Source organism: Calliopsis andreniformis, chromosome 3 (assembly GCF_051401765.1).
Source record: "Calliopsis andreniformis isolate RMS-2024a chromosome 3, iyCalAndr_principal, whole genome shotgun sequence".
Classification (NCBI taxonomy): Eukaryota; Metazoa; Arthropoda; class Insecta; order Hymenoptera; family Andrenidae; genus Calliopsis; species Calliopsis andreniformis.
This window is the reverse complement of record NC_135064.1, coordinates 24,203,388-24,230,556: the sequence shown is the minus strand read 5'-3', so window position 1 is coordinate 24,230,556 and position 27,169 is coordinate 24,203,388. Positions and strand designations below refer to the sequence as shown.

Genomic DNA, 27,169 nt, shown 5'->3' with positions numbered 1-27,169 from the left:
AAAAAAGATAGCAGTACCAAAAAGGAGAAATATTTCATTGAATTAGTATATAGAAATAGAATAGAGTATAATAAGTCTCAATGTAAAATACAGGCAGTGATATTTTCATTCGTGACGTTAATGGTGTAAGTGGCAGTCAAAATATTGCGAGAATTGATATGGAAGGTTCGACCTTGTCGTTTGATATGAATAGATCTATAATAAGTAAAAAACAATCTTAAAATGGTATTTTCACATTTAAAACATCCGATTCCTCGAACCAGGCCAACCAAGGGCCCTCCCACAGTCTTTAAATAGGAAGGAAACGATTTTCTATAAATAAATCTACTGCATCTGCGAGACAACCACGAACATCGTACGTGAGAGGCGGTATTATCACTGTGACAAATCGAGGCGTCGTTTCAAAAAAGTAACAAACCTTTTTGCGTTCATTTTGAATGTCACTTGGGAAATTCGTTTCCTGTCCTGTCGCAACTTTCCTGCACGATACAGAAACTTTTCTTTATTCTTCAGTCAATATGCGCAGTCACGAATGCATTTGTGCTCTTGTAGTATCAAAAAAGAAGGAAAGAAACTAGGAAGATATTCCTTTGCATGTATTCCATACAGATCATTTCCATAAATAGTCTAATTAAAATGTATCAAAATGTAGCCACTGACACGAGACGATCCCAAACGCGTATGATAGACGATCGAGTATAGACACGCGTCGCTAATCGTTTCCTAATCGAATATAGTTAATCACATCTCTCTCAAAAATTTAATCGAACAAGTTTCAATTCTGACCAAGCGGCGTTTTTTTTCCACTTTCATTTTCTAATACCCGATACAAACCCCTTCCCTACACCCCCGTCCTCGCCTCGTCCAGAATCATTCACATGTTGTCGAGTGAAATCTCGATGCGAAAGAAACTACGAAACCCTCCCGATGTCCTCGACAGAATCTCGCGATCGATCACGGAGACTTCGTTACTGTTTGGCTTCCTGCGAGAAAGACACGAAGATCGCGAAACACCTTCGACGATGATGAATAATGAATAAGGAAGGGGAACTTGTTTCGAGCTCGCGTCCCACCCCTGTCACAGGGGTCACTTCTGGCGCGTTCCGTTTCGATGGCGTCGTTAGGGCGAATATGTACAATGACCTCGTGCGATGTTCAACGATTATTAAAATGATCGATTTCAAACGATGAGAATACAAAAGAGTCTATCGTAGGTTCGAGTCCCTGGAAGATCATATTTTAGCATCGCGATTCCTATAAAAACTTACACTCGTCTTTCCTTCCTCGAAGGGGAGGGATAAGCATTCGCAAGCTTCGTGTCGTTCGTACTTCCCGCGTCTCGACCGCGCGAAGAACTGTCGCCGATTGAAACGAGAACTCCCGAGAATTAATTAAACCCTAATTACTAACGGCCGGATCACGTTGTCTCGACACGCGAGTCGCGTTCTATTTCCCCCTCGCCGAGTCTTTCATAATGTATTACAGAGAGATTCTCCCTCGTCGCGATTCCATCGCGTTTTATTTCTCAATTTCAAGGGGGAACTCGACACTTCGTTGTGAACGTTTCTCCCCGATGTTTCGAAGCATCGGGCATCGAAGAAAATGCTATCGGCGATCACCGCTGTCGATTCGTTAAAACAAGATAAATCACGATAAAATTCCGCTTGTCTAAACTTTTCCGACAATCGACTGGAATTTCAACCCTCTTTCGCGCTCGACGTACCTGGAGAACGTAAAAGCCTAGCTGTTGGCCGAAAAGGAACGACGCTCGACCATGTTTGTTTGAACGTCTCGCCGCGTATTCTTCTCGCGGTTTTCCCCCTGTTGCCCGGCCATCTTCTTCCCTTCCTCGCTCATGAAGTCAATTTCTGAAGAAGCCACCCCCTCTGCTTTTGTTTTTCACTTGTCCCGTCTGCTGGAGCGTTCTTCGAGGCGCTTCCCGAGTCTCGTAGATAATCGATCATCCTTGCGACACCGTCCTCCTCTCGTTCCTGATTATCGTTCCGGCGCGAAGTACGATGGATTCTTCGAGTAAAGGACCATGAGAATCAGTAGGACGAGGACGAACAGTCGGCTGCCGTGACTCGAATAAAGCGTCACGACGCCCGCCAACCACCACAGCGTTGGACAGCCACCTGGCGCCGAGTTCATCCCTCTTTGAATCGCGGCAGGATTGTCACCTGCGCCACAAAATTCATGTACGTCAGAGCGTCGCTTTATAATCGAGAAATTCGTAATTTAATTTACGGGAATGTGTCCTGCTAAATCAGGTTATCCTGAATTGCAATCGTTTGAAGCCACTTCCATGATTATGAATCACGTTAGACATAAATCTGACTTTACGATAGCTCGAGCTTTCCATTAGAGCTTCTGATAGATGGCATGGAGAAACAGGAGATGAAGCGGTGCGGGGAGGGGAGATTTGTAGGAAGAGGGGGTTGTGGATTCTATATTCATGCTTGAATTTGAACTAAGATATATTGTTGGAGAAGAAACTAACAGGAGCTACAACTGGTCGATGGTATAATGGGATATTCAAAAATCATATTTGTCATTTTATAAATTAACACTCTAGAAAGTAATTTCATGCTCGTTATGAAACTGGGTCTAAATTAGAATAAAGATTTTAGGTCGCATTCACTTAAGGAAATATTTTCGTTCATTTCAAGAGCCGTCGGTGGTGGCACATATATCTTCGCGTTGAAACTCGGCAGAGATTTATGTTAATGGAATGCGAAAACGCTTACCATTCAACACGTGAAGCTGCACGCTCGCGCTGTCTAAACTGCTCGGGCTGCAGGTGTAATTACCCGAGTCTTCCCGCCTCGCGTTGTGGATCACGAGACTGCTGACCGTGTCGTGATCGATCCTCTTCGTCTGGATGTCGATTTTGGCTTTTTGGTAGTCCAGAACACGGTCACCTTCGTGATACCAGAACACGTAAAATGGTCCCTCCAGGGACTGTTTGATCACGCATCGTATAGCGACAGTGCTTCCGGTTTTCACGTACATGTCACGATCGCCTATGATCTCGATCTTTGGCACTGAAACATTCACACTTCCATTCTGTCTCTCCTCATACCATTGCATCGAAGAAGATGCATATATTTTATGAGAAATAATAATAAGTAGAAGTTTGTATGTTCATGCAGATATTTTTTGTGTGAAAATAATTATGTACCTATTAAATAAGTAAATAGTCAGTAAAAAAGAATTGAATTTATTGATAGATGTTCACTATTTCTCTGCCAAACACGTATACTAGTACAAAGTCGTAGGAGTACTAAAAAATTCTCTTGCTGTAGAGTCTTGGTTCTTACTGTCAGTATTAAAATGAATTAAAATTATAATAGGTCTATTTTCTAAAAAATATTTTTTTAAGATCACTTTTTTTTAGTGAAAAAGTAATTTTCACGTAATCTCACCGACGATGTTGAGCTTGATGATGTGACTCTTCTTAGGATCGGTCGAGATTTGGCACTCGTACTCGCCTTCGTCGCGTGCCTGGACGTACTTAACCTGTAGGGTCCAGGTGTCCAGCGTGTCCGCGAAAAGCGCCTGGAACCTTTCGTCCGGGATAAACATGGTTCTATCTACCGAGAGGATATGCGAGTCCCTTCTTCTGACCCACGATACCTTTTGCAATTCGAGAACAAACAAATAAAAAACGATAAGAATCCATAAATGTTCTATCTCATCACAGATATTTTCAAATATCTCTAAACTCTTGCTAAGCAATTTCACATTCAATAAAACATTCAATCACGGAGCTGCATTTGATAATACCTTTCTCATACCACAGCATTTTACGGAAAATTAGAACCGTCCGCCATAATGGAATCGTTCGTTTTATAGCAGCAAAGAAACTGTAAGTAGTTCCACAGGATGCAGAGGAAAATAAAATTGAATCTCTATCGGAAATTCCTCAAATTACATCGATATGCAAGTGCTTAAACCTCTCGCCGCAAAAAGGGTTTTCGATTTTCAATAAAACGAACCACCGTGAACGATCATTGGAACCAACAAGATTGAGGAAAAACCAGCGCTCGTTCCCAGTTCGTATACTTTTCCCATCAGTCTCCGCGAGGAAACTCAATTCGACGCTTTCCCCGAGCAAGAACGCATCACAGAGGATTATTAATCTTTTCTCTTATACGTCCCGACCCATTGTTACATTTTTTCGCCGGTCCGCGGTCGCTTCCTCGAGGAACGCTGCGGCGAAATAAAGCAATAGAGACCGTGTCTGGTGATGAAGTGAAATTCAACCGTGTCTGGCGAATTCCGCGGGGCTCCGACGAATGAATACGGACAGAGGAGCTTGGGGCGGAAAAAGCGCGGAAAAAGCACAGTCTATAAAAAAAGAGCGAAACGAGCCCGGTCTCGACTTTCCGATCTCGCACGATCAATCTTCTTCCCCTTGTCTACGGTTAATTTATCGTGCTTCGATCGGCTTCGAGCGCGTTCTTTCGTTGCACGGACTCGAGACGGAGGTGCGCGCGCGTTCACAGGAAACCATATTAGGAGTACATTCAATTTATTCGCGAGATAAGTATCGTGGACGCCGGGTCGATTCAGTACGCGCCACCCCGCTGAAAGTGTTTCTCCATTGTGACGAGGAGTTATGGTAGGGTGGAAGTTGCAGTCGACGAAGGTAAACGTTTTTCTGTACCAGCCGAGGGAACCAGGTGACGCGAAAAGGTTGCAGTTTATCTCGGAGGAAATTTGTGTCATGTTGACATCGATATTCATCCAATGTAATTTCGTTGTTGTCCGCTGAGCTGCAATTATTGTGGGGAAACTCAGCGCTAAGTGATATCGGTTTTCCTTGGTAGATATAGTTTATTGGAATTACGGGGCAAAGCTGTCTTAAGCTTTCCGATAATTGTTGTTGGAATATTATTCTGCGGGATTGTTGTTGGAATATTGTATATCAGTTAAGGAGGTGAAGGTTGTATTGGGCCATTGGCTTCTACTAACTGTTTAATAGGTAGATTTAGGAAATCGAGGGGGGTGGCTCTTATCATGAGTACTGCCAGATGGTTGCTATTTGTAGTGGTATAGACTGTTACCAGTTGTAAGGAATAGTTTTGTATAGTAGAAAAGGATAGAAACGGAGTAATAAACTGGTATATAATTGAACTTTAGTTGAACGAGTTCTACTGCAATTTCTGAAGTTTCTTGGGGAGCGTATTCTACATGGAATATTCTACACCTATTTTAATCTGATACAGTTAATAAAGGAAGATCAAAAAGAGACTTAAACCGTGACAGAAGCTAACAGTAAAATCTATTCAATCTTCGATCCCTAAAATTATTATGTCCCGATAAAAGAACTTGCTAGACAAATAAACAAACACAACTTTTCCAATTACTTTAGATTCCTTTCAAAATTCCTGTCGAGCTTTCAATCCCGAGAGTAATTCCCAGAAAGAGGAATTCCAATTCCTACCATTGCCCGCGCTCTTTGGCTCCAACAAAAGAAATTAATTTCACAAACACCATCCCCAAAGATCTTTTACTTTGAGCTCTATCTTTCATCGAAACCAATTCAGAATTCCAGGAACACGAAATTACGGTTTCATTCTCCAGCAAACGCGGAATGAACTTATATCCCCGAACGAAACACGAGAACGCAAAGAGGGTGAGTCGTCGAGTGTGTTCCGCGTAGTGGTGTGTTAAAGAACAATCGGTTTCAATCGTGTTCCGCATGTGGCGAGGCAATACAATGGTCGGTGACAGAAAGTCAGCGGTAAAAGTACGTTTAATTCTACGCGTGATAAGTATCGACGGTGTGAAGGGGTCGCGGCGACAACGCTGGGGGATGGTTCGCGACCCCTAGGTACGCGACCGGACGATTATACAGGGGTCGCGTGTCACCAGACACTTAGCCGTGGCTCTTTCGACGCACAACTTTTGGTGTATACACAGGGGGGTGGAATGCTCGCTAACGAGTGATACGGGCCGTCTACGAAAACTTTTACTGTCCCCCACGCACCGTCTGAGTTGCTTTTAGAGGGGAGGTCTTAAGGGGATCCACAATTAGCGACGGCTGTTCGAAATTCTTGCTTGAAAAATCTCTCCGACGTTTGAGATTCTTGAAATTTATTTTCGAGCCACTCTCCTTTCTGCCTGATATTTCTTCCTGATTCCTATAAAGGAATAGCTGGAAGGGAAAAGGGAGAGACAAGGGGATACTGAAAGTGAGGATAAGGAGAAAGGAGCACTGGGGATGCAGGGATTTCTCTTCTTCTCTCTTGTTCATACGCAGAACGTACTAAAGACTAGAGGGAAGCGAGAAGGGATGAGGAAAAGGGGTCAGGGATAGTTCCTCGGGGGTTTCAAGAAGTTTAACCACCCACCCCTGACACATGCCCCAAGGGTTGTCTTTATCTCTACCTAATATTCTATAGATAGCAATAGAGCTTTGTACAATATAATCCTCTAAATCACGACACAACTTGAATGTTTCTTTTGTCACTTATATAAGTACAGAAAACGGCAGTTTTTTAATAGTTTTTTAGGTCAAAATTATTAGAACACCTATTTTCCATGGACTTTCATTTCGCAACGTGAATCGTGAATATTAAATCCTCTTGTTTTAAACTTCAGTTTTCGAAAACTCTAGATATTTTAGAAAAATAATAAAAGTATATAACATAATAGCAAACCAAATATTACTTTTTATTTGTACCTGAACACTAATAATTATATTTATCATGTAGTGACACATTAAAAAAAAGTGTCATCTCCCTAGGAACTGTCTTAGATGAAATAAAACAAAATGGTAGAAAACAGAATACTTAAACATAGTGAAATCATTAATATTATCCCAACTTTCTCCAGCTATTTATCCTATTAAAGCAAGTGCCTGATACTTTTCAGTAGAACTGGCATATTATACAGCCGCCATGTCCAAGATTACGACTCCCGACTAGCTGTCTCAAGAGAAGCGATTCCGTTTCGCGTCATCGGTGGATGTGTGTTCTTCGGAGGTGTGTTCCTAGCAGGAGACCCGTCTCCCGCGAATCGTAAAATTCCCGCAGCTCGTATAATCCCCGTTCCCCCATCGCCGCGAATCCACGCAGATTAGACTTTTATAGTTGGCGTAAATTTCGGCGGAGATACACCGGTTGCATGTATCGCGTTATCGTAGCCATTCCGATTATTGTAATAGCTTCTCCTGCGAAATATCGACGGACTTGGAGGCCCGATAGCGGAACTTTCCGATGGCGGATCGGCGGACGGTTCATGGAAGCCGACGAGTGAGCGGCGCGATACGATCGACGTCGGGTCGCAGAAAACTGGTTACTCGCGTGCAAATAAATCTGCTTTATCTGGGCGTAAGCGGCGGCGGCGGTATCCGGCCGTGCTTTTTGCGGGGAACGGCCGCGAGATAACAGTTCTAGAAGTTCGCGAATATTTCACCATCGACCGGAGGAAATTAAGGTATCCGCAATTTGTCCGCCGGGGCACGTGCGTCTTTGAAGTCGTGCGATATCTTCATCTATTCTTCATACGGGCTGCTTCACACCGGAATCTGCTTTATTAGAGTGCCAGAGATGCCATCTGCGTATTCCACGGGCCAATTTAAGGGAGCGAGCTCGCGTAAATGGAGGATTTTCCGAAGTTGTTGTAAAATTTTAATAATTCAGAAGGGTGTCTTGTTTCGAGCGAGAATGCACGAACTTTGGGGGAAGATAAGGGGAGCCTCAGAGACCTCGAAGAGGTATTCCTTGATCTAATTTTATACGAATTCTTGTTCTTGTTCGGCGGAACGCTCTCTGCATGTTACGTTTAGAAAGTTTGAGGATGAGAGGATGGAGAAGAATTTTGGTGAACGGGAAAGCGTGCTGCTTTGTTAGTCTAAAATTAGGACGGGTTAGGCAAAAGTGACGGACTTACCGATTTATTACCAAGCTGCCGCACTTTGCACGGCAAGTAAGCATGACCTCCCAACTGAGCCGTGATATTCGTCGGGGTGTTTGAATCAAAGTACGGCCCCGTGTAAATCCCGTCGAACCTCTTCACCAAAGAGTGGGATCTTGTGCTCACCCCTGGAACATGCAGTTTATTTTTAGAGAATTTTCCGTGTCTTGAAGTTCGTTTGTAGTAGGGTTTTCACTTAAAAGAGTTTCAAAATGGTTGAACGTAATTCTACAAGTCAATTAAAGATTGAAAACCTTCACCTAAAATGAACGTAACATGTGTCTGAATAGACATATTCTACTGACTCATTTTACTGACATTGCTATGCCTGGTCTCATTAGTGCGCGCTGAAAGTAGAATAAGTTCAAAGTCAGACACATTTCACGCGAATTTTAGACACTATTGCACTAATTAATGGTTGTAAAATAAAACCTTCAAACGGAATTTCATGATTTCCTATTTCCATCCTATTATAGCACGTGGAATTGCCTCATAAAATTTTCGACCCTCATCGAACATTCTGTACATCAACTACAGAAGCGGTAATAAAAATTCAGAAGCGGTGACATTAAAATACTTTTAGGCAGAGGGAATTTTATAGCCAGAGATATGTTTCAAAAACACTAAGGCATTAAAAATGATAATATCTGAAAATTTTACACATCGTGTCCATAACAGGTGTCAGCTGCAGTTCCTCGAAATCAATACCTGCCATCGTCAAGGACCGTCAATCAAGTTTCTTTTGAGTTCCTACATATATTTAAATATATTCTAATATAATACACATACTCATTCAGATGAATTATTAAACTGCAATACCTGCAAAAACCGCAACCAATTAAATCACAGCCTTAGATAATTTCCCTGCACCACGAATCAGAAATTTAACATGATTCTAAAATTACCGCTCGATACAGAAGTTCATTCCGCGACTCTCGACAGAAACGTGATACCATCGTTTCACGAATTCTCAGAAAGGTGTTAGAAACACGACACGCTCTCACATTTCCGTGCGCCAAGCACCAGCACGAAACGACTCATTGTGACTTAAATCTCCTTTAAAGTAGTACCTTCAAGATTAGCCTTAGACATCGGTCGCATCTCGGAAGAATACATTAACGTGGATTTCTGACCGCGCTGACTTGCTACCGCAAAGCGCATTTACATTGGACGGATACTGGCAGCGCTACCACGATGGAATAATAAAAGGATCGCGGTAATATAGCGTATCTCGCATTTGTGACGGCCGTGCACGCGGCTTCCCTCGGTTCCTAGTTCAACCCTTGCCTCTCAGGCTAAATCCTATCAGAGCTTCTGCCAACCCATCGTGCCTTGGGGAAATGGATACTAATCCTGAGGATTTCGATTCGAGGGATCCGAGGGCGGATCAGCATTCGGTCCGAAAAGCAACGCGGGCTTCGTTCCAACGACCTTGAGGACCCACATCCGGTCTACCAGAGAATAGAGAGGGTGCATGCACTTGTTCGTGCATTCCCCTTGCACTTTACACGATATCGTGCACGTCACCGCATACATTTCGCTTTTTATTTTGATAACGGCTTATGCTGCGTCGCGACTTCCTCTGTTTTATGCTGCCCACTTTGTGCATTCTATCTAAATTGTTACTAATTTAATGCAATAAAGTGCTAACTGTTATTTGAATTTGCATAGTTTTGCGTTTACGAGCAGGCGTTACTTTAGATTATTTCTAAGCTGTTAAGCTGGAGTGTTTTCTGGATAAAAATGTTTCCAGTGTTTGTAAAGTAAAGAATTATTAAGAGTTTATGTTCACAGTAGTCGCAGGAGTATTTATATTCTGTTTTTTTTTTTTCAAGAATTTACTCATTCTCAGGTTACAAATTAACTTACTCTAGGTTGAATTCTATTTACCTTTATCCTACCCTTATTCTAATTTCCTTTTTTTTCTTCCTCAGAGTTCTCATATATTCTCACTCCTTCGTTTCCCTAATCACACTCTCCATTCCTATTTCCCCTTAACCTAATTACTCTCCATTTACTTCTATTTCCTTACCCCAGTCTTCGTCTTCCCTTCCCCAGCCTTTTCCAGCTACTAACCCTCTGTACGATTCCTCCAATCATTCCCACCCCATTCCTGTATCACCTAAAATTTCTTTAACTCTCTCTCCAGTTCTCCGTCTGTTCCCCACCCCCGCGTCTGTCTCGCACATGCTCCAATATGCTCCTGTTTCCTTCGCTGATACCCGTTTATCTTTTCCTTTTTCAATTCAGGGGAGACATTGCAGGAAGATCGACGCGTGCTCGGATATTACCATCATCGCGATACGAGTGCCGCGGAGGCGTCTATCGCGTCGCTTGTCGTTCGCGCGGATGCAAATGGTGAACGATAGCGTAAGACGCAAAAATCTGCGTCTCCGTTGTCTGCTGGTATCGAAAGAAGGGCCGATTTATCGTCGATGCACCTCGAGTTCGTAAGTTTCCGCGAGACTGTGGGAATACGCGAAAAGCGGCCGAGAAGAAGAGCTCGATAAAACAGCTATTCGAGGAAACTTTTTACACTTCGCTAGCTATCGTTGGCAACTCGTCGCGCGCGTTATTTAACTTCGCTCGCTTCCGACGCGCACTTCGGCCAACGACTTTCAATCCACTTTCGAAGCCGCGTCACGCGGATTTTCGAATTCTTCGACGGACTTCGAGGAGCGTATTAAAGGACTGACGGTCTCCTTTCTTGCCCTTACTTATTCCGTGAGACGTGCGCTGTGAACTTGGGCTGCACGTGCGCGAGAGCAGTGTCATGAAACTCGAATGGGAGGAAAAAGACCTGGAGGATGTGTACGGGTAGAAAGGTATGATTGATTAAAACCAGGAAATCGCGATAGAGAAACGAAGAAAAATGAGTGAGACTGTAAAATGGTAGGAAATGAAGATTCGAAAACCAACGATAACTGCTGGATACATCATTCATATATCTGAATGTACGATTCATCGAAAAATGAATGAAAGACCAGTCACGAAGCGCCAGTAATAATGAAGCTGCAAACAAGAATGAATTATGGAACAATAAACACCGCATGGAAAAAGTGTTGATTGATTATTATGACAGAAACAATAACAGAAACGTTGCTATAAATCAGGTCATCCTTTTTTTGCAATACCTATATTTTTTGCATTCCGAAAAGCTCCACGTTTACGACAAAGTGTATAGTACCATTGTAAACACATTGTTTACTATTTGCCTCTCGAAGAGTAGTTTCCCGTACCATGATTTCAAACCTGATTCTTCTATTCAGAGAGCCGTGTACTATATTTCCCTGTTTACCCCAATATTCGAAAAATGTCTGGCATTCTGTCCCCTTTATTCCAGCATTATTTTTAATCTACCTTAATAACAGCTGTGCCGAGTTCTGCCTCTTCACCCTAGTGTCATCTCGTACTCATTTTTCTGATTACATCACCGCCTTCCTTTGTTTCCCCTTTCCACAGTTCCCCACCCTCGCTTTAGCACAACACGATAAAGACGCCGTCGGTTAATTAATTAATTAATGAATTCATTAATTAATTAACAATACGGAACGAACGACGCAGTCAAAAACAACAGGGTAACCGTTTCTTCGGTCGCCCTCTCCGCACTCACAAGGAAAATAACGCCAGTCATTACTGCAGCGCAAACAAAAAGTACTTTGCCAGTGACGTCATTGCAGCGAGCGTGTTAAGGGAGTATAAGGGGAACGCATTAGCGGTATTGCTGTATAATTCAACATATTTTAAGGCGACAAGGGTGGGAAGGAGACCAATACCGAGGGAAAGTGATATCGCATAGGGGTTCTGACAGCCACGAGTGGAACAGGAACGTATTATGACAGACGAGCAAGTGGACGAGGAAGTTCATTAACGGGCGGGAAATTGTAGTCGACCGTGGCTAACGAATAGGTATTTGGCGTTATTACCTCGCAGCTTCTACATCGACGCTTCCACGAAATCGACACTTTTCCTCCCCCCCCCATGCAATTTCTATTGGTATATGCTGATAATGATTGGAATACGACACTGGAAACGTAATCGCAATTAAAAACGAGGGAGAGGTATTCAGCCATTTCGTTGTTTATTCGAAGGAAGGGAACCGATGGTAATTCCGAAATGGTACTTAATTAATGATGTTTACAGAATTATCGAAAAGTCCGCAGTATTCGATCGATCCAGCCTGCTTTGTAGCGTCGACAAAAATCGAACATCCGCATTGGCAAATAATATCCGGCCAGATAAATCCGCGGCCTTTCAATAATACCAGTATTCATAACATTTAGAGTGGCTGGATTATTGCGTTATTGGCGTCGACCGATCGCGGAAAGACACTCGAACATCGTTGTGTCTCCGTTTGCACGGCGAGGCTCGCGCGAGCGCGCCACGGGGTTATATCGAATCCCGGGGATATCCGCAATTGTCCTCGGTGTAATTACACCCCCGCATTACGCGTATACACGGCACCGTATTCTATCTGGTGTAATGCCGTCCCAGCATTATTCAACTCCATTTCGAAGGCAGGCTCAGCTACTCGTTTCGAACGCGGCTTCGACTCGAGCACTTTCAGGCTTTTTAACAGCGCCGTCGAGTGCGCCGGCGAAGTGACTGCCGTCGTCGACGATACTAAATACTTCGCAATTATGCTTGCCATTCTCCCCTCGTCCAGCCTGCCACTCTCTGTTTACGAGCATCTGTAAGCGTGCTAATACAGGAAGAACAAAAGGGTGAACGAGGTTTATGATACTTTCTCCCGCCATTTGGAATCGAATCAAACGGAGGCTGGTCGGGGTCTGGGGGAGCAGACCGCCGCGGAGATAAGATTCCATTGAGACGGTCAGGGGAGCGAGAGGACCTTGACGACGAAAATACCAAAACCGCTTCGAGCTGTTCTCGAGGGCCGCGAGAAAGGGGGCAAGGAACTGGTGACGGTGTCGCGGGACGATCGATTAACAAACGTTTCCAGTCGATCGTATCCCGCTAATTCCCGTGGTCCAAGCCGATATCCTTTTAGTCGTATCTCGGGCAATCGTTCCACGCTCGATGAATCGATTTGCCGACGCGTTTCCGTTCAGACGGCGCGAATTGGATTGGCAATCAGTGCGCGCCGACCCGGTATCGCGTGCACCAGGGGACGTGGACGACCAATCAAAGCCCGTCCTCCCAGGACACTCGATCCTACGCTGGGAAGATCCTTCAGGGATGCAAAATATCGAGCACGAGCGACACGCTGGGCCCAGCCGTGACTTCGCCGTCGAACGAGCGTAATCACTGTCGATGCGTTTGTCTGGACAGTTAGGTTCAATGCGTTGAGAAATGGGATGGCGAATGGTGTGATGTGTGGTGCAGTAGTGGAGAAGGTAACAAGGTTGCGAATGGTTCTGCCGTTTCAATTTGGGTGAAGGTGTTTTAGTGATTTCATCACTGTTGTATCGTACGTCAGGGTGAGGTTATTTGGACACTGCAATATATAGGGTTTCAGGAATTGGAAAGCAAAAATAAATAATATCTACATAAAAAGACTTGAAATGTTTAAAAATTTGAAAATGTGACAGTTGAAAATTTGAAAATTTGAATATTTCAATATTTCAATATTTGAAAATTTTTAAATTTGAATATTTGAATATTTGTATTTTGAATACTGAAAAATTTGAAATTTTGAAAATCAAAGATGAAGAATTGGGTTAACAGAAATGTTGCAAATGTGTCATGCCAGCTATGGGTTAGGCAGCGGTTTCAGTGGATGCGTTTTCTGACGAATATGTCCGAACTATTTATCGTACGAGAGAAACAAATTCAGACAGTCGTCAGAACGTCAGTTCGTCAGAAATCGTATCTAGTATAGCCATAGCCTTAATCATGGATTCGCGTGAAACTAAGATAGTAACTCAATCAATAAATTACCTTGTTTTTCAAATTTCACATGCTACCATCAATAAAACCAGGTTAAAACTTATCTACTCTCAACGATATTTGTCACATGTCCCATCATAGTTACCACAACAGAAAAATTGAAATGTTCATTATACATGAAGAAATGAAATATATAGAATAAGATTTGTTCACATCACCATAATTCTGAAGAAAATTTGTTGAACTATACCCCAGTAATAAAGTAAAGTACAACTCTAGCCGAGGGGAACCTTCTACTTCACAATAGATGGAGTCCATGGTCAGACAATTCGCATTCCCCTTATCTTCCGCGCCCCGAAGCGCCTAAACTCGTACTTCCACGCACTCGAATCTCGTCAATATTCAAATTCAATTTTCAGGGAACCGAAGCGCGCAATCAAAAAATTTCATTCCATAGTTTCGATTTATCTTTTTATATAAAAAAGAAACCACTCTTCTGCTTCCACAATGGATTCCAGGTATTCTCGAATATGCATTTGGTATTAAGTTCGCATGCGTAGTCTAGACTGGCTTACGTTTGTAGTATCATCTGGCTTAAGGTCTGCCAGCGTTCCTAGTCTCTATCGGACGAGGCTTAAATTATTCCGTCGTGTTCGCGATTACCATCCACAACATTCCTGGAACTCGTGGTCGGTGAGGCGATTACCGAGCAACGACGGGGCGGAGAGCGTGACGAAGAGAAAGGGCGCCGAAGGGAGCAGATGGGCGGTCGGTGTAATGCGTTGTTTATGACCGATTTCAGGGTGAGATATCGTTCAGTAAATTTCAGGGCGAAGGAATCGGGCACGAAGGCAAACAGAAAGGGGCTGAACGATGCGATATTAATCCTGAGATCTGTTCGCAGTCTGACTTGTGAACAATGCATGCCCGAGATTTTTTCCTGGTTTTAAGGAAAAATTTTAGTATCTGGTCGCAGCAGCGTATTACGGGTGCCAGACACGGAGACAAAAGCTATGGCCGACGGTTCTGGATATCTTAATGCGTTAAGACGGTGTGATAAGGGTTGTATATTACAAACGTATATAGTACCCAGATATAAACTGTAGGCGTTCATTGTTCTATGAACCGTAAAGGGAGTAAAAGTCCTCCAGGCTTTTGTAAGTCGCAATCCCGTGGCTAGACCTTCGAGGGAATTCTTTGAAAAATGATTTCGATACTTTGTCGCTGTGCCAGCCAGCTTCACAGAAATCTGGAGAGGTGCTTAATACGGTAGAACACTCGGTTCAGCCATCAATTAACCAGGTTTGAATTATTTTAGTTGTTTCAGTAGAAAGTCTGAAAAAACTGCATTTCATTTACAAGCTAATAAATCACCCTTCTCGCGTCCAACTCGTTGCTTTTCGTCGAATAAAAAGCGAAGTGCGCTTCCCACTTAAAGTGTACCTCGGAAAAGGGGTTAAACTTCCGTGGGTGAAATTTCTCTATTTTAATTTCCCTAGATTTGAAATAGCGCACCTAAGGATCACCTCAAAAGTCATAACCATTTATCCCGACAGACTCGGCACACATAGCTCGCACACGCGCACAGTCGAACGCCCAGGAATTAATGCTTCGATATTCGCAGCGTTTTCAAACTCGAGCAATTCTAATCACGAAGAGAGAGATCGTGTCGGGCTCAAAATTATCTCGGTACGCGATTCTGGGACCGTATTTCCGATTAAGCACGGCACCGTGTGCTACGAAGTCGCGCGGAAGCGTAGGTTAATTAGCAATATACAGAATTCTAGCGGGAACTCGGCGCAGACAGGAGCAGGCCAATTATAATTCGATTTGAAGTAATCGCGGATTGATAAAGTTGCGGGGTTAAATGTAACGCGTAATCGAAATATGTTGGCTGGCGTCCTATCCTCGGCCTACTCCACGGTACCCTGGTTATCGTTAATGCGTTTATCGTGCGTTCGAGCGCAACGGGAGCCATGTACCTGTAGATCATTAACCGCGAATAATTACGTGTAAACGAGAAGCGGGGGAGTCTGTTTCGGTGAGGGAATGACAGGGCGCAATCAGATGAAATCGGCCGTGACGAAAACGCTGAGGAGAGGAAAAAAAAAAAGAGCGAGAGGGAAGCGTAATCCAGGGCAGAAACGGGTGAAAGTAGAAATAAATTTCTTGGAAACGGACAGAAGGATTTCTGACGTATATATTTCCCAAGGGGACACTGTGGCGTCGGTCGATGCGGAAAGTCGAGCGTCGGCGGGGAAAACGCGTTTTTCTATCCCGCTTTATTAGACCAGCACGTACGGGTATTCGATGTAATTTTACGACGCCATCGGACGCTAAATTCCGACATAAATCTGGATTTTCAGTCTTCGATCCCCCCTACTGGCACAAGAGCGCTTTCCTTCGCGCCCCCAGCAGGTTAACTCGATTTTCTGTCTTACCAGTTCATCAAACATTTACGTCCGACTACTTCCACCGCGCACTCCTGAGATTCCACGACCGTTTCACGGATACCGTTACATTTTCGTTTCATCGAGCCTGATTAAGGGAATAATTATTCATGCGTCTGCTAGATGAGGTACTTGTCACTTGGACGAAGACACCGTCGAGGAGTGGAACGTTTAATCGCGTTATTCGGTTGATACGGTTCCGTATGGGTCTCCTACGCTCCATTCCTACGGACTTTTTGCTCGTCTTGTATGCTCAGTAAAGTCTCACGAGTATACCCAATTCCCTGAGGCGACTAGACATTCTATTTAAATCTTACAAGTTTGTAGGGAGGTCAAGAAAATTTTTTATTCACACTTGACATATATGTGAAACGGTTGAATTAATGGTGTAAGAGATTACGTAGGGACTGATAAACTGAACTAGGACCTAGTTTCTGGATATTTCATCCTTTCTTATAATGAAATCACGGCGACCTCGTTACACCCTGGCTGAGGGTTGAGGCTTTAGAATCAATGACCCGACAACTATCCCTCCCAGTTCCTCTGCGTAGTTCTCGAAAGCTGCGCGAAAAATATCTCTAATTAAGAGTAATAATAGAATTAAGTACCGAAACAATTCGTGGGTCAAATATAAAAGTGGATAAATGTGGTCCTACAAGTTAATTAAAGACTAAGGCCTTTACCCAAAGCGCACGTAACATACGTCCGACTCGACTTATTCTACTGACTTATTCTACTGACACTGTTCAATCTGACCTGGCTAGTGTACGCTGGAAGTAGAACGAATCCCAAGTGAGACATACATATATCACGACTACTTGATACGTTTCTATAGCAATGATTAATTTTCATTTAATTATAGGAATTATTCTATAATTATTTAATTACAGAAATGAATTATAGGAACATCTATTTGAATTTTTACTCATTGTTGAACATTCTGTATATCCACCTCAGAAGTGGTAATAAAAATTCTACACGAGAAGTGTTTGTAATTAAGGATATTAACGGAATTAAGTAGCGAAACAATTCATGAGCTAAATATAGATCTCGCACGAGCAGTTTTCAGGCTGAGGGTAGCACGATAAGTGGTAGTCGAGACCAAGGGATTAGTGGAACTAATATCGTTAACGATTCGGCCACGATACACGTCAGATAGGCAAGGCGCATCCTCGAAAGCGATTTTCCATAAACGGCGGTCGTTGGAACGCCGAAACCTCCATTCTGAGGTAACTACGTTGGTCGGTTAATCAGCACGAGGTATAATCAGCGGCTGGCGCCGCGATTATGTTACCGGCTCGAAAACGCATAATGCATCGCGTCGATGCAGAAATTGTTTTCGTGTTACGGATTCGAACCCAGCCGGCCGCGCAGTTCATACCAATTAAGAGCGTGTTCTGGAATCACTGTGCCAGAATTCGGTAAATTATTTAACAAAATTACCGTCTGCCCCTCTGTTAGCTGCGTCTAATGGCATCGACTCGTGTTCCGTCGAAAGTTCTACGAGTGTCGTTTAGTTTGCGGTTTGGCATCACCTCGTGTGTATACAAACTGTTGCGAGGTTTGCGTGGAAAATTGACTGGCTGATGGGATCCGCACAAAGCAGCGAAAACATCTTAGGGGATGTGTGGGCGGTTCGGAGTTTCGGTGGAAAGGTTTTCTTAACCCTTTGTGCCCTGCGAACGCGTATATGCGTTTAGGCGATCGATACGGTGCGTTGAAAGCCTATTGGCGTTGGCAAATATGGTCCATAGATGGGAGCAGAAAACTCACACGTCGAGCGTCAAAAAATTCTATTCCCGTGTTCAAAGGGTTGAAGACTCTTAGTATAAATAAATACTAATGTAAATAATAGAATATAATGAGTTCCTTAAAACTGAAGAATGTAAACAAAACTAATCTATAATAAGATTAATTATGCATTCAATAGTTAGCTCGCGAAGAGCCATTAATCTGGGTTTAGGATCGTGGATTTTATTAACTTGCAAACTGCATAACTGAATATTTTAAAAGAAGTCATTTGCATGCCTACCTTTCCTAGAACAATTTCGCTCCTCCTTATAAAACTTATCGTTTAATTAAGCTTAAACCTACAACTCGTAAACACCTTGTTCTGCCTTCCGGTGAACACGGCCGATAACAGCGGCGCAAAGTGCCAAGAATGGAAAGAATAAAGCGATCGACACCGATAACCAACAGCTTGATTGACAGAGGGTTGATGTCTACTTTGCATACCGAAATGTTTTCCTCGATACTGGCGTCGATCGATAAAGGAAAGCGCTGTCGGATACAGGCGAAGTTAATAAATCCTTTTTACTGGCTTCATTTCTGCCCGGCGAGAGGAGTGTTCTAAGAGTGCTCCAACAGAAAGGAGAAATTATTGGCGAACGGATAAGGGCGCTAACAGCCCCTGTATCGAGAGGAAACAGTATCCTGAGAAGATCGCCGCGATAAAGTGTGCCGCGACGGCAGGGAACCGTGAATTAACGTAGCCCTGATTGAATCAGCAAAAAGTTGCCAGGGCGGAGAAAGGGTAATTGCCGCGCTCATAGCGTCCTTAACGGAAATTCCAACAAGGCTCCCGTGTGTGAGTCCTTGAAATTGACGGTTCATTACAGGAAGACGCCGGTAATTGGTCCGCTATCGCATCGCGAGCCGCTCAGGCGAGCAACCATTATCTATATTCTTCTCCTACCCGCGAAGCACCATAAATGGGGAGGCAGTAAAAGCGTATAGCTCGGCTGGCGTTTTAACTGATATAATTAAGTGCAAAGTCGTCGTCGTGAAAATCGAGAGAGAGAGAGAGAGAGAGAGAGAGCGAGAGAGAGAGTGGGGTAGCAATGAAACGCGACCAGAAGAGGACCCAGCCTGCCGGTAACTCTCTCCTGGCACTTCCCGCGGTGCTGTCGACTAGCCGACGACACACATCCATCGAGGATGTTTGAAAAAGCTAACCGTATCATCGAGGGTACAGACAGGAGAGATGAAATCGATAGACACGTCCCTGAACGACGTCAGAACGAAGATGAGGGAACACACGCTGCCCTTTTGCTTACATCGCCGCTACCGCGCGCGTCCCTGATGACAGAATCATCGGGTCGGCGTGGTGACCCGACAAAGACAGCGAAGTGAAAAGAGGAGACGAGATCGGTGGCGAGGGGACGACGAGGAGGAGAATCGGGAAAATACAATGCCGTCGGCGCGACAAACAAGGGTAGCGCTAGATACAGCCCTGGACCGGGTCTGGAGCCTGCCCCCTCTCCCCCAACACCCCACGATGGTACCACCTTCTGCCTACGAGTCCTCCTTTTTCCCTCCACTCCCGCGTATCTCGATCCTCCCCCCGTCGATCGATCGGGGGTCTACGCGATCAGCTGGCGAATTCTACGGACGGGCAAGCAGGCGCCGTGCTTTGCACGCGTGCAAATTCACGTACGACGCACAGTTACACCCCAAAATCTGATCGATCCATCCGCAGTACAAGTATCCACAGCCCCGCCTCCCCCCCTACCCCTTATCACGTCACTTGCCCCCCTTTCGGCTCGAACAGAAGCGTCGGCAGTCCAGCGGGAACCTGGACCTAGAGCACACGGTAGAGATTCACGGCTGGGCACCGACAGCACCACCTTTCCTTCTGCCACGACAAGCCACGCGTGCACTTTCCCGCGGGACTCCCTCCCCTGATGATCGATCAACGATCGACGATAGATCTGTCGCACCGTCGGCAGGTCGTAACATATGTCACGCGGTCGGGTTGCTCTTACCGGTGATGCCTAGGAGAATCCAGCACACGAGGCACAAGACGTAGTAGTTCACGTAAGAGGATCTCCTCATGATGACGAGGACAGTGACGAAGATGACGAGAACGACGACGACGCGGTTGCGTTCGACGGGTCCGCTGACATCTCAGGAACGGGGGGCCAGCACACCAGCGAAGGTGCACCCTGTCGGTTCCTAGACCCCCGTCATCACGTTGCTCATCCTCCTCGGCTCGACGCTACCAGACCTCGTGCATAGCACCCTCTCCACCGGTGTCCCTCGCTCCTCGCGCTCGTGCACGTTTTCCTACCACCACCCGTGTCGTTGTCGCACTGATGTCACATCATCTCCCCGCATCAAGATCGTCCACCTACTCACAGCGTGCTCCTTCTCTCCCTACGGAACGTTCCTCGCGACGTGCGGGTACTATCTCTCTCTTTCAGCTCTCCCGGCAGCGCGTGTTCGCTGCCTACGCGCGTGTCCCTCCGGCTGGACGACACGAAAAACGACGGCACGCGAGAAAGTCGTCTCACCAGGGGCTCGTATCGTCGCGTGGTTCTCGCCCCCTTCACCGACGGTCGTCCGACACGGCTAACTACGACCGAGTTTTGCGTACGGGTCGTCTGTGGTTCGTCGTCCCGGGCGAAGCTCTGAAACCGCCGGGCCTCCAGTGGCACTGCCCGCGCCCGCCCGGGGATTCCGCGCAGGCGTGCTCTTTCTCCTCTACTCTGCCGATCAGTCAGCCTCCTCCTTCCTCCAGGCCTCTGACTCTCGCTCCATCCTCCTCCGATCTTACCCCTTTCTCCTTCTCGGTCTTCTTCCTCGATTACTACCACTAGCACACCCTCTACCACTACCGACGCGCGTCGGTGTCGTTGTCGTCGTCACCACTACCGTCGACTCCGCTGCTGCCTGCTGCTGCTGCTGCTGCTGCTGCTGCTGCTGCTGCTGCTGCTGCCGCTGCTGCTGCTGCTCACTGTGCTACTACCACCGATGACGCGGTTGCTGCTGCTACTGCCAGCGCTCTCGTTGCCTCTACGTCTCCTACGCCTCTTGCTCTTTCAGCCCGCGACGTCTTTCGTCCACCCCCTGAACAAATTTTACGCTTCTCACGACGTTAACCTTCGTATCCCCCCGTCACAGGTTTGTCCGCGACGGGATACTCGGCTGGAAAATAGCAGAGCGGCTCTTCTTCCTTGCCTTTCTTTCTGGATCCTCTTCGAAGAGGATTTGTAAATTTGCGGTCCGTCGATTAACGAGGAGTGGTTTAATTAACCGGAGCTCTCTTGGCTTAAACGAATTCGGGACGATTGGAATCGACGAAGACCAGTACACCGTCTCCTCGAGCGGGCTCTTTTAATCAGCTTTCGCTTTGGCTCCGGTCTCCTTCGGTGTTTACGATTCTTGATACAGCCGCCTGATTACTGTTCCCGGTGCTTTTAATACCGCCACCGGTTACCCCCTCCAGCCTCGACCTCCCCGCCACCCTTCGGCTCGCCTTCGTTTCCGGGAAGTCCACAATTTCTTCCGTTTACTCGCGTTTCCTCGTTTCGTATCGGTTTAAGTTTGCATTAGGGAGCTCGAAATTGCGGTCGGACGGCGCGGAGCACTTGGAATTCTATTTCTCGAAAAAATAACGTACGTCTACCGCAGGCTGTCGGTCTCCTCGCGGTTTTCCTTTTTTCGCCTTCCTTCTCCCTTATCACTTCCTCCATAGATTATCTGGCGGACGACCTTCGCGGCGGAGCGTAACGAATCCTCCTTAGGACTCTTTCGACCTATTTTCGCTGCCGCGCGCTATCGCTTCACCTTTTTCTTCCGTCTTCCTCTTCGTCTTCCGTGATTACCATTAAAGCCTCTCTCCTGTTATTTTTCCACCGTCGTTTTCGGGTCGCTTACGATTATTGCATTTTTTTCCACCCCCGCTGACTTCGCTGCAGCCCGATAGCGTGCCCGGCGGCCGTAGATTCCACGGGGCGCAGTGCCGCGACGTTAATCTTATTCAACGAGAACCGGATTCGGCCGACGGAATTAGAGATACCTCGCTAACGGAATTAATTGATCTTCATCGATTAGAATTCGAGGGTACATACGTTTAAGTCGGTCGTGATTGATGGCGAGGTCTCTCGCTGGAGAATGGGATTTCGAATTAATTTCGTCGTAATAAAGGCCGGACTTTGTTCTCCCACCCTTTCGACTTCAATTACGCGCAGACTCTTGTTCAATCTTTTCCCTTCGCTTTTTTTTTTTTTTATACCTTTTTCCACCCACCTCTGGCCGCCTCTCGTCCCCCCTCCCAACTGTTCGCTGTACATTATCTGTGCGAGTCGGTTCGCACCGAAGGCTTTTCCTCGAAAGCGAACCGAGAGAGGGAAGTTCATCGGTGGCTCGGACTGATCACTCTGCTATGAGGTCCCAAGGCTTATTTAGTCCCTGGTTTAATTATGACAAACATTACTTGAGAGTTCAGCATGTTGAGCACTTCTCTTTACCCGTGGCTTTTTTCCCTTCCCCTAAGCCCAGATTTTCTTTTTTGTCACGGACAAATTGTGTGTCCTTTACGGCGTTAACCTTATTCTCGGGAGACCGAACTGCTACGGGCTCATATTTCCTCGTGAAAGAAGTACTCTCCCTCTCCTTCCTCCCTTTTTCTTCGGCTCTTTCCATCTCTTGTCCTTTGCCCGACGAAACATATTTTAAAACGTCTCCCGTAAAGCAACGCTGACGCGTATTCTCGCGGGGATGAAATATGTAACACTGTATTACATTCCAGTCGTTACAGTGCCGCGATACGTGGAATCGCGTTAATTGCTGGTCGCTGGACAGTGTGATTTCGAATATCTTCATCGCATACAAGCTAACGTGAAAGAGGAAAGATACAAAGTCTTCTATTCCGTGGTAGCTTTTCTTTTTCGCGCCCTCTCGCTTAAATTCCTCTTTTCGTGGCCATCCTTTGTCCCCAAGATAATTCTATGTACTCCATGCGGTTAACTTTATCCGAATATCTGCCCTGAAAACTTCCTTATCCCGAAAGATAAACATCTGCTGGAGCCTTCTATAAAAGCGACGCAGGTACGAGAGGGCCGACGTTAATCTGACTGACAAGAGAGCGGGTCCCGGCTAGGTTCATGGCTTGAAAAAAAGGAGCCAACCCCATTTCTTCAAACTTTCTTCTTCGCTCTCATTGTCGCCGCCCGGACACCCCTTTATTTTTTATCTCCACCCTCGCTCGCGCGCCGCTGTCCGTCTTACCCTTTCAGGCAATCCGCGATCCTTTGTAGCGCAGCGAAATTTTACACCTCTTTCATCTCTGTCGAGCCTGGTTGCAATTATTCGCCGAAGAAAATAGTCGGCGGCCCTTTTTGCAGATTAACGTGTGATACATCGCATGGTAGATTAAGTCTATCTTCTAAGAGACCATTTTTATGGCGATCTCTGCTTCTGCCTTTGAGCTTGGCTTAAAAGTATTCACAATGGTATCGCGGGTGTATTTTAATCTCCACCATGTCTTGCCGTGTCCCATGTTTTTAGGGGATGCGTCAGAAAAAGAGGCAAGCACAGAAAATGTGATTTTTATCGTTTGTTTTAAATCATCTTTTATTAGTGCGATTGGGTGCAGAGCTAGATTAAGGTTTTGTGAGGCCTGGAGTTGAGAGAGTAGTATACTAAAATATTTTCTACTTTTGGAGAAAAATTTATACAGGATAACTACTTCACTTTCAATCCATGAACCAAAGTAAATGCCAAAATTCTACAATAAATGTGACTTTTGTAAAAAACCATTACTAAATCGAAGAGAATTTTTTTCTTAAGTATTTGCAAAATGAGAAAGCAATATAGTCTTTCTCTAGCCTTCCCTTTAATCCAGCCTTGACAGAGTGTTTGCTTACGACTGCATTGGTTGAGGAAATTTATCAACCCTTACGCTAAGCTTATGATAGTACACGAATCCTTGTGCTCTCGTACTCACGCAACAAAGCGAACCTCCGATTTGTCCCAAGGCAGATGGCAAACATTTCGGCAAAAATGGATCAATCAACATTTACCTTCAGATCAGTCCTCGCCGCGCTAAGGATGGCTCAGGCTGCGTTCACCCTTCGAGAGGGGTAGTCTGGCGGCGACATTAACTTTCTAGCTACGACGGAGACTGTTCGATCAGAATTCGTAATTTTGAATAATCGACGACGAGAGGAGAGGTCCTCTGTTCGTCCCGGGAAAATTTAGAGCGGGTGTCCCGAATATGTAAGCTCTTTCGCCCCGTTTCCTTCGACGCGGCCCGTCGAGATTAACCTTCATCGTCGGAAGTAAGTTTTCGAATCTCGGTTAAGTTTCCGGCGGCGAGGAATTTGCATGGTGCGGTAGACTGGCATTTGGTAAATTACAGAACTTTTCTCCTCCGTCGATCTGCCGCTATCTACGTCTAGCACCCTACGCCCGCTTATCCGTTCCCCTTATCGACCCCCGTTCGCCACCCTTTTCTTCGGACGCCATCCTTCCTTTCATTCTCCCTCCCTTTTCTTTTTCACTTTCCGTCCCCCATCTTTTTCGCGTTCTTCATTTCCCGACCGATCCCCCGCCTTTTCTTTTTTCATCAACACTACCCCGATCCACGCTCCCCCGCCATAGTTCTCATTTCGTTTCAATTCCGAGATAGCGGCTCGTTTATTTTCAATAGACAGAGTCAGTCAACATTCAAGGGAGCGCAACTTTCGCCGCGATAGCGTCTGTCCCGCAGACTTGAGCGAATTTAGTTTCAAGAATGTTGGCAAGCACTTTCTCCGATCCTTGCTGGGGCTGTTTATTACCGTAACTCCCAATTTTGGGGATCGATCTTCAAAGTTTCGCTAAACTCAACGCCACCGTGTCCTGCCACCCCGAGGCTCCGTGACAATTGGCCTCGACGACTCTTTGCGAAACCGCGGTTGGTCTTCCTCGTCCACTCGATGGTCACGCGCGACCCTGAAGCGATCTCGCAAACCCTGAAAGTCGCTTCTCTCCGCGCTCCTCTGCGTCCCATCTTTCCCCGCTCATCAGCATTCCGACGTCGCTCTTCATTTCTCAGTCCACTCGCCTTTTTTTCCATACGCGCCTTCTTCAGCCCTCCTCCGTCGTTCGTGCAATTTACGTTATTCCAAGCGGGGAATTCGTTCTCCCAGGAGAGACGCGACGACGTCGCTAACCTTATGGGAAGATCGAGCACCCAGAGGATTCTTCTGGCGAGCAAGCGCCGCGGAAAAAGAAGAAGCGAAGCGGGCCATTCGCATCGGCTCGTCTGCACCGTCTCTTCACCTCCAGACGACCTACGGGTGCGTCGCCGCTCCGCTGGAAAATCTTTCGCTTTTCACGACGGCTCGAGCCCGCAGACGCGTTAAACCAACGACTAGAAGATTCCGCGGCGGGAGGCTCGCCACCATCCGCATCGATAGAGATAAAGTTTGCCAGACGATAAAGTTCCGCCGTGACAAAAAGCCTCCCGCTACCCCTCGGTCGAGCTATTCATTCTCGCTGCGAGGGTTCCCGCATGGGCTTTTTAATGCACGAGGGGCGCGTCCTCTTAGTGTCTCGCGCTCGACGTTGAAAATATTAATATCGCTGGATTGGAAGCGCGCAGTATGCGGATTTATTAACGTAGATTGTTGTATTATTTTATTGCAGAGGTGTTTGATTAATGAGACGATTCGCTTTGCGCTTGGAAATATGTAACTTGCTGGAGTTCCTTTCGTGTTGTGAAATTTAGGTGGGAAGATTCAGGTTCTTTAATTTCATAACGTGGTATTTTTATGGCGTTACTGTATTAGGTGGGATTAATCATAGAGTTTGCTAATTATACTTTACTGGCGCGTTTGTGCAAATTTTTTCATTAGCTTTGTGCTCCAGTGAGGTTTTGAACCGCCGTGCACGGATTTAATTACTCATAGATTAGTTAATAAAATAGAGTTAGTTGTATAAATGTATAAATAGGGTGGCACTGGTAATGAACCTCATTTAATTCATTATTGATTATAGTGGTGTAATACTGAGAATTTATAATTATTATTATTACTCCTTCGTATGTATTCAGAATAAAATGAATACGATGAATAATTAATAGCGTTAGATAATTGCACAATCCAGCGCGGTATATTTTTCTTTTCATTTGTCTCATTTCCCGCTTTTACGTTTGACTCTCGCCGACCTCTCTTAATTTAAACGAAAATGCGAAATATCTTCAGCATTTGAAACACCGTATTTAATAATCCTCTGTGAACAAATTCCAGAGCCACTGCGTATATGTAAAACATCCCTTTCTGCATTAGTTTTATAAACTCCACTAGTCCCAGAATATTAAAATCGCAATTCTGTATTAAAAACATTCACGATAAAAAAGTATAATAGGAAAGTGACTTATTATGCAAGTCGTCGGAGGATAGACTATAATTTCATTCTAATGAAAGAGAAACAGAAAACTATTTTCATTGTTTTCGGATGGAGGTGAACGATAAAAAAGGAAAGCGGAAGGAAATTCATAATCAGAAAGGGGATTGGAATCCCAACACCCCGCCCTTTCATTTAACCAACCAGCGAATGCAAATTTCACTCGACATTGTAGCACATCGTTGAACGCCCACCCCGAAATTCTATCCTTCGGCGTGCGTCGGTAAATTCTGAAACAACAGCATCGTTTCGGTGGAACCCAATATTCACTGCGCGGTTTCGCGGGTTCTCCCCCTATGCGGTGGCTGCGCGTAAACGATTTCCCAGCCTGCCATTATATGCGCGCGGCAAGGGAAGAAATACCGTCGCCACTCAATGACGTGGATATTCTATTTCGTCGGAGGAAACTTCTGTTTGAATACTCGTAACGCAGCGTTCAGCCGGAGAGTTCTTAAGTGCGGATGAAAACTACCCTCTCGCTCTCCCTCTTCCCCATTTTTCTGTTGCTGAACCGGGGGGATGCAGGGGACGAACAGAGCGATGGGACGAGGAGAGAGAGAGAGAGAGAGAGAGAGAGAGAGAGAGGGGGGGAAAAAATGGATTCTCGCGATGGCGAAGAGTATAAACGTCGCACGCAGCTGCAGGTGCATCAGACTTCTTTCTCGTCGCGTACCCTCCAAGCTGGGAGAGGGGTAGGAGAGAAAACGAGTCTCTCCCGCTTACTTTCCGCGCGTCTGCCTCGCCACTCCGACTCGCTGAATTTCTTCCGC

At 45.5% G+C, this 27,169-nt stretch overlaps 1 protein-coding gene across 1 annotated transcript; it reads right to left on the bottom strand.

Moving 5' to 3' along the window:
* Positions 1–271: 271 nt before the first annotated feature.
* Positions 272–20,119, bottom strand: LOC143188952 (neurotrimin). The gene is made up of 5 exons (XM_076393513.1): positions 19,991–20,119; positions 7,903–8,054; positions 3,426–3,636; positions 2,748–3,044; positions 272–2,180 (listed from the first exon to the last, which is right to left on the bottom strand). The coding sequence occupies exons 1-5, from the start codon at positions 20,058–20,060 to the stop codon at positions 1,996–1,998; spliced, it is 915 nt and encodes a 304-aa protein (XP_076249628.1). The 5' UTR covers positions 20,061–20,119; the 3' UTR covers positions 272–1,995.
* Positions 20,120–27,169: the final 7,050 nt, after the last annotated feature.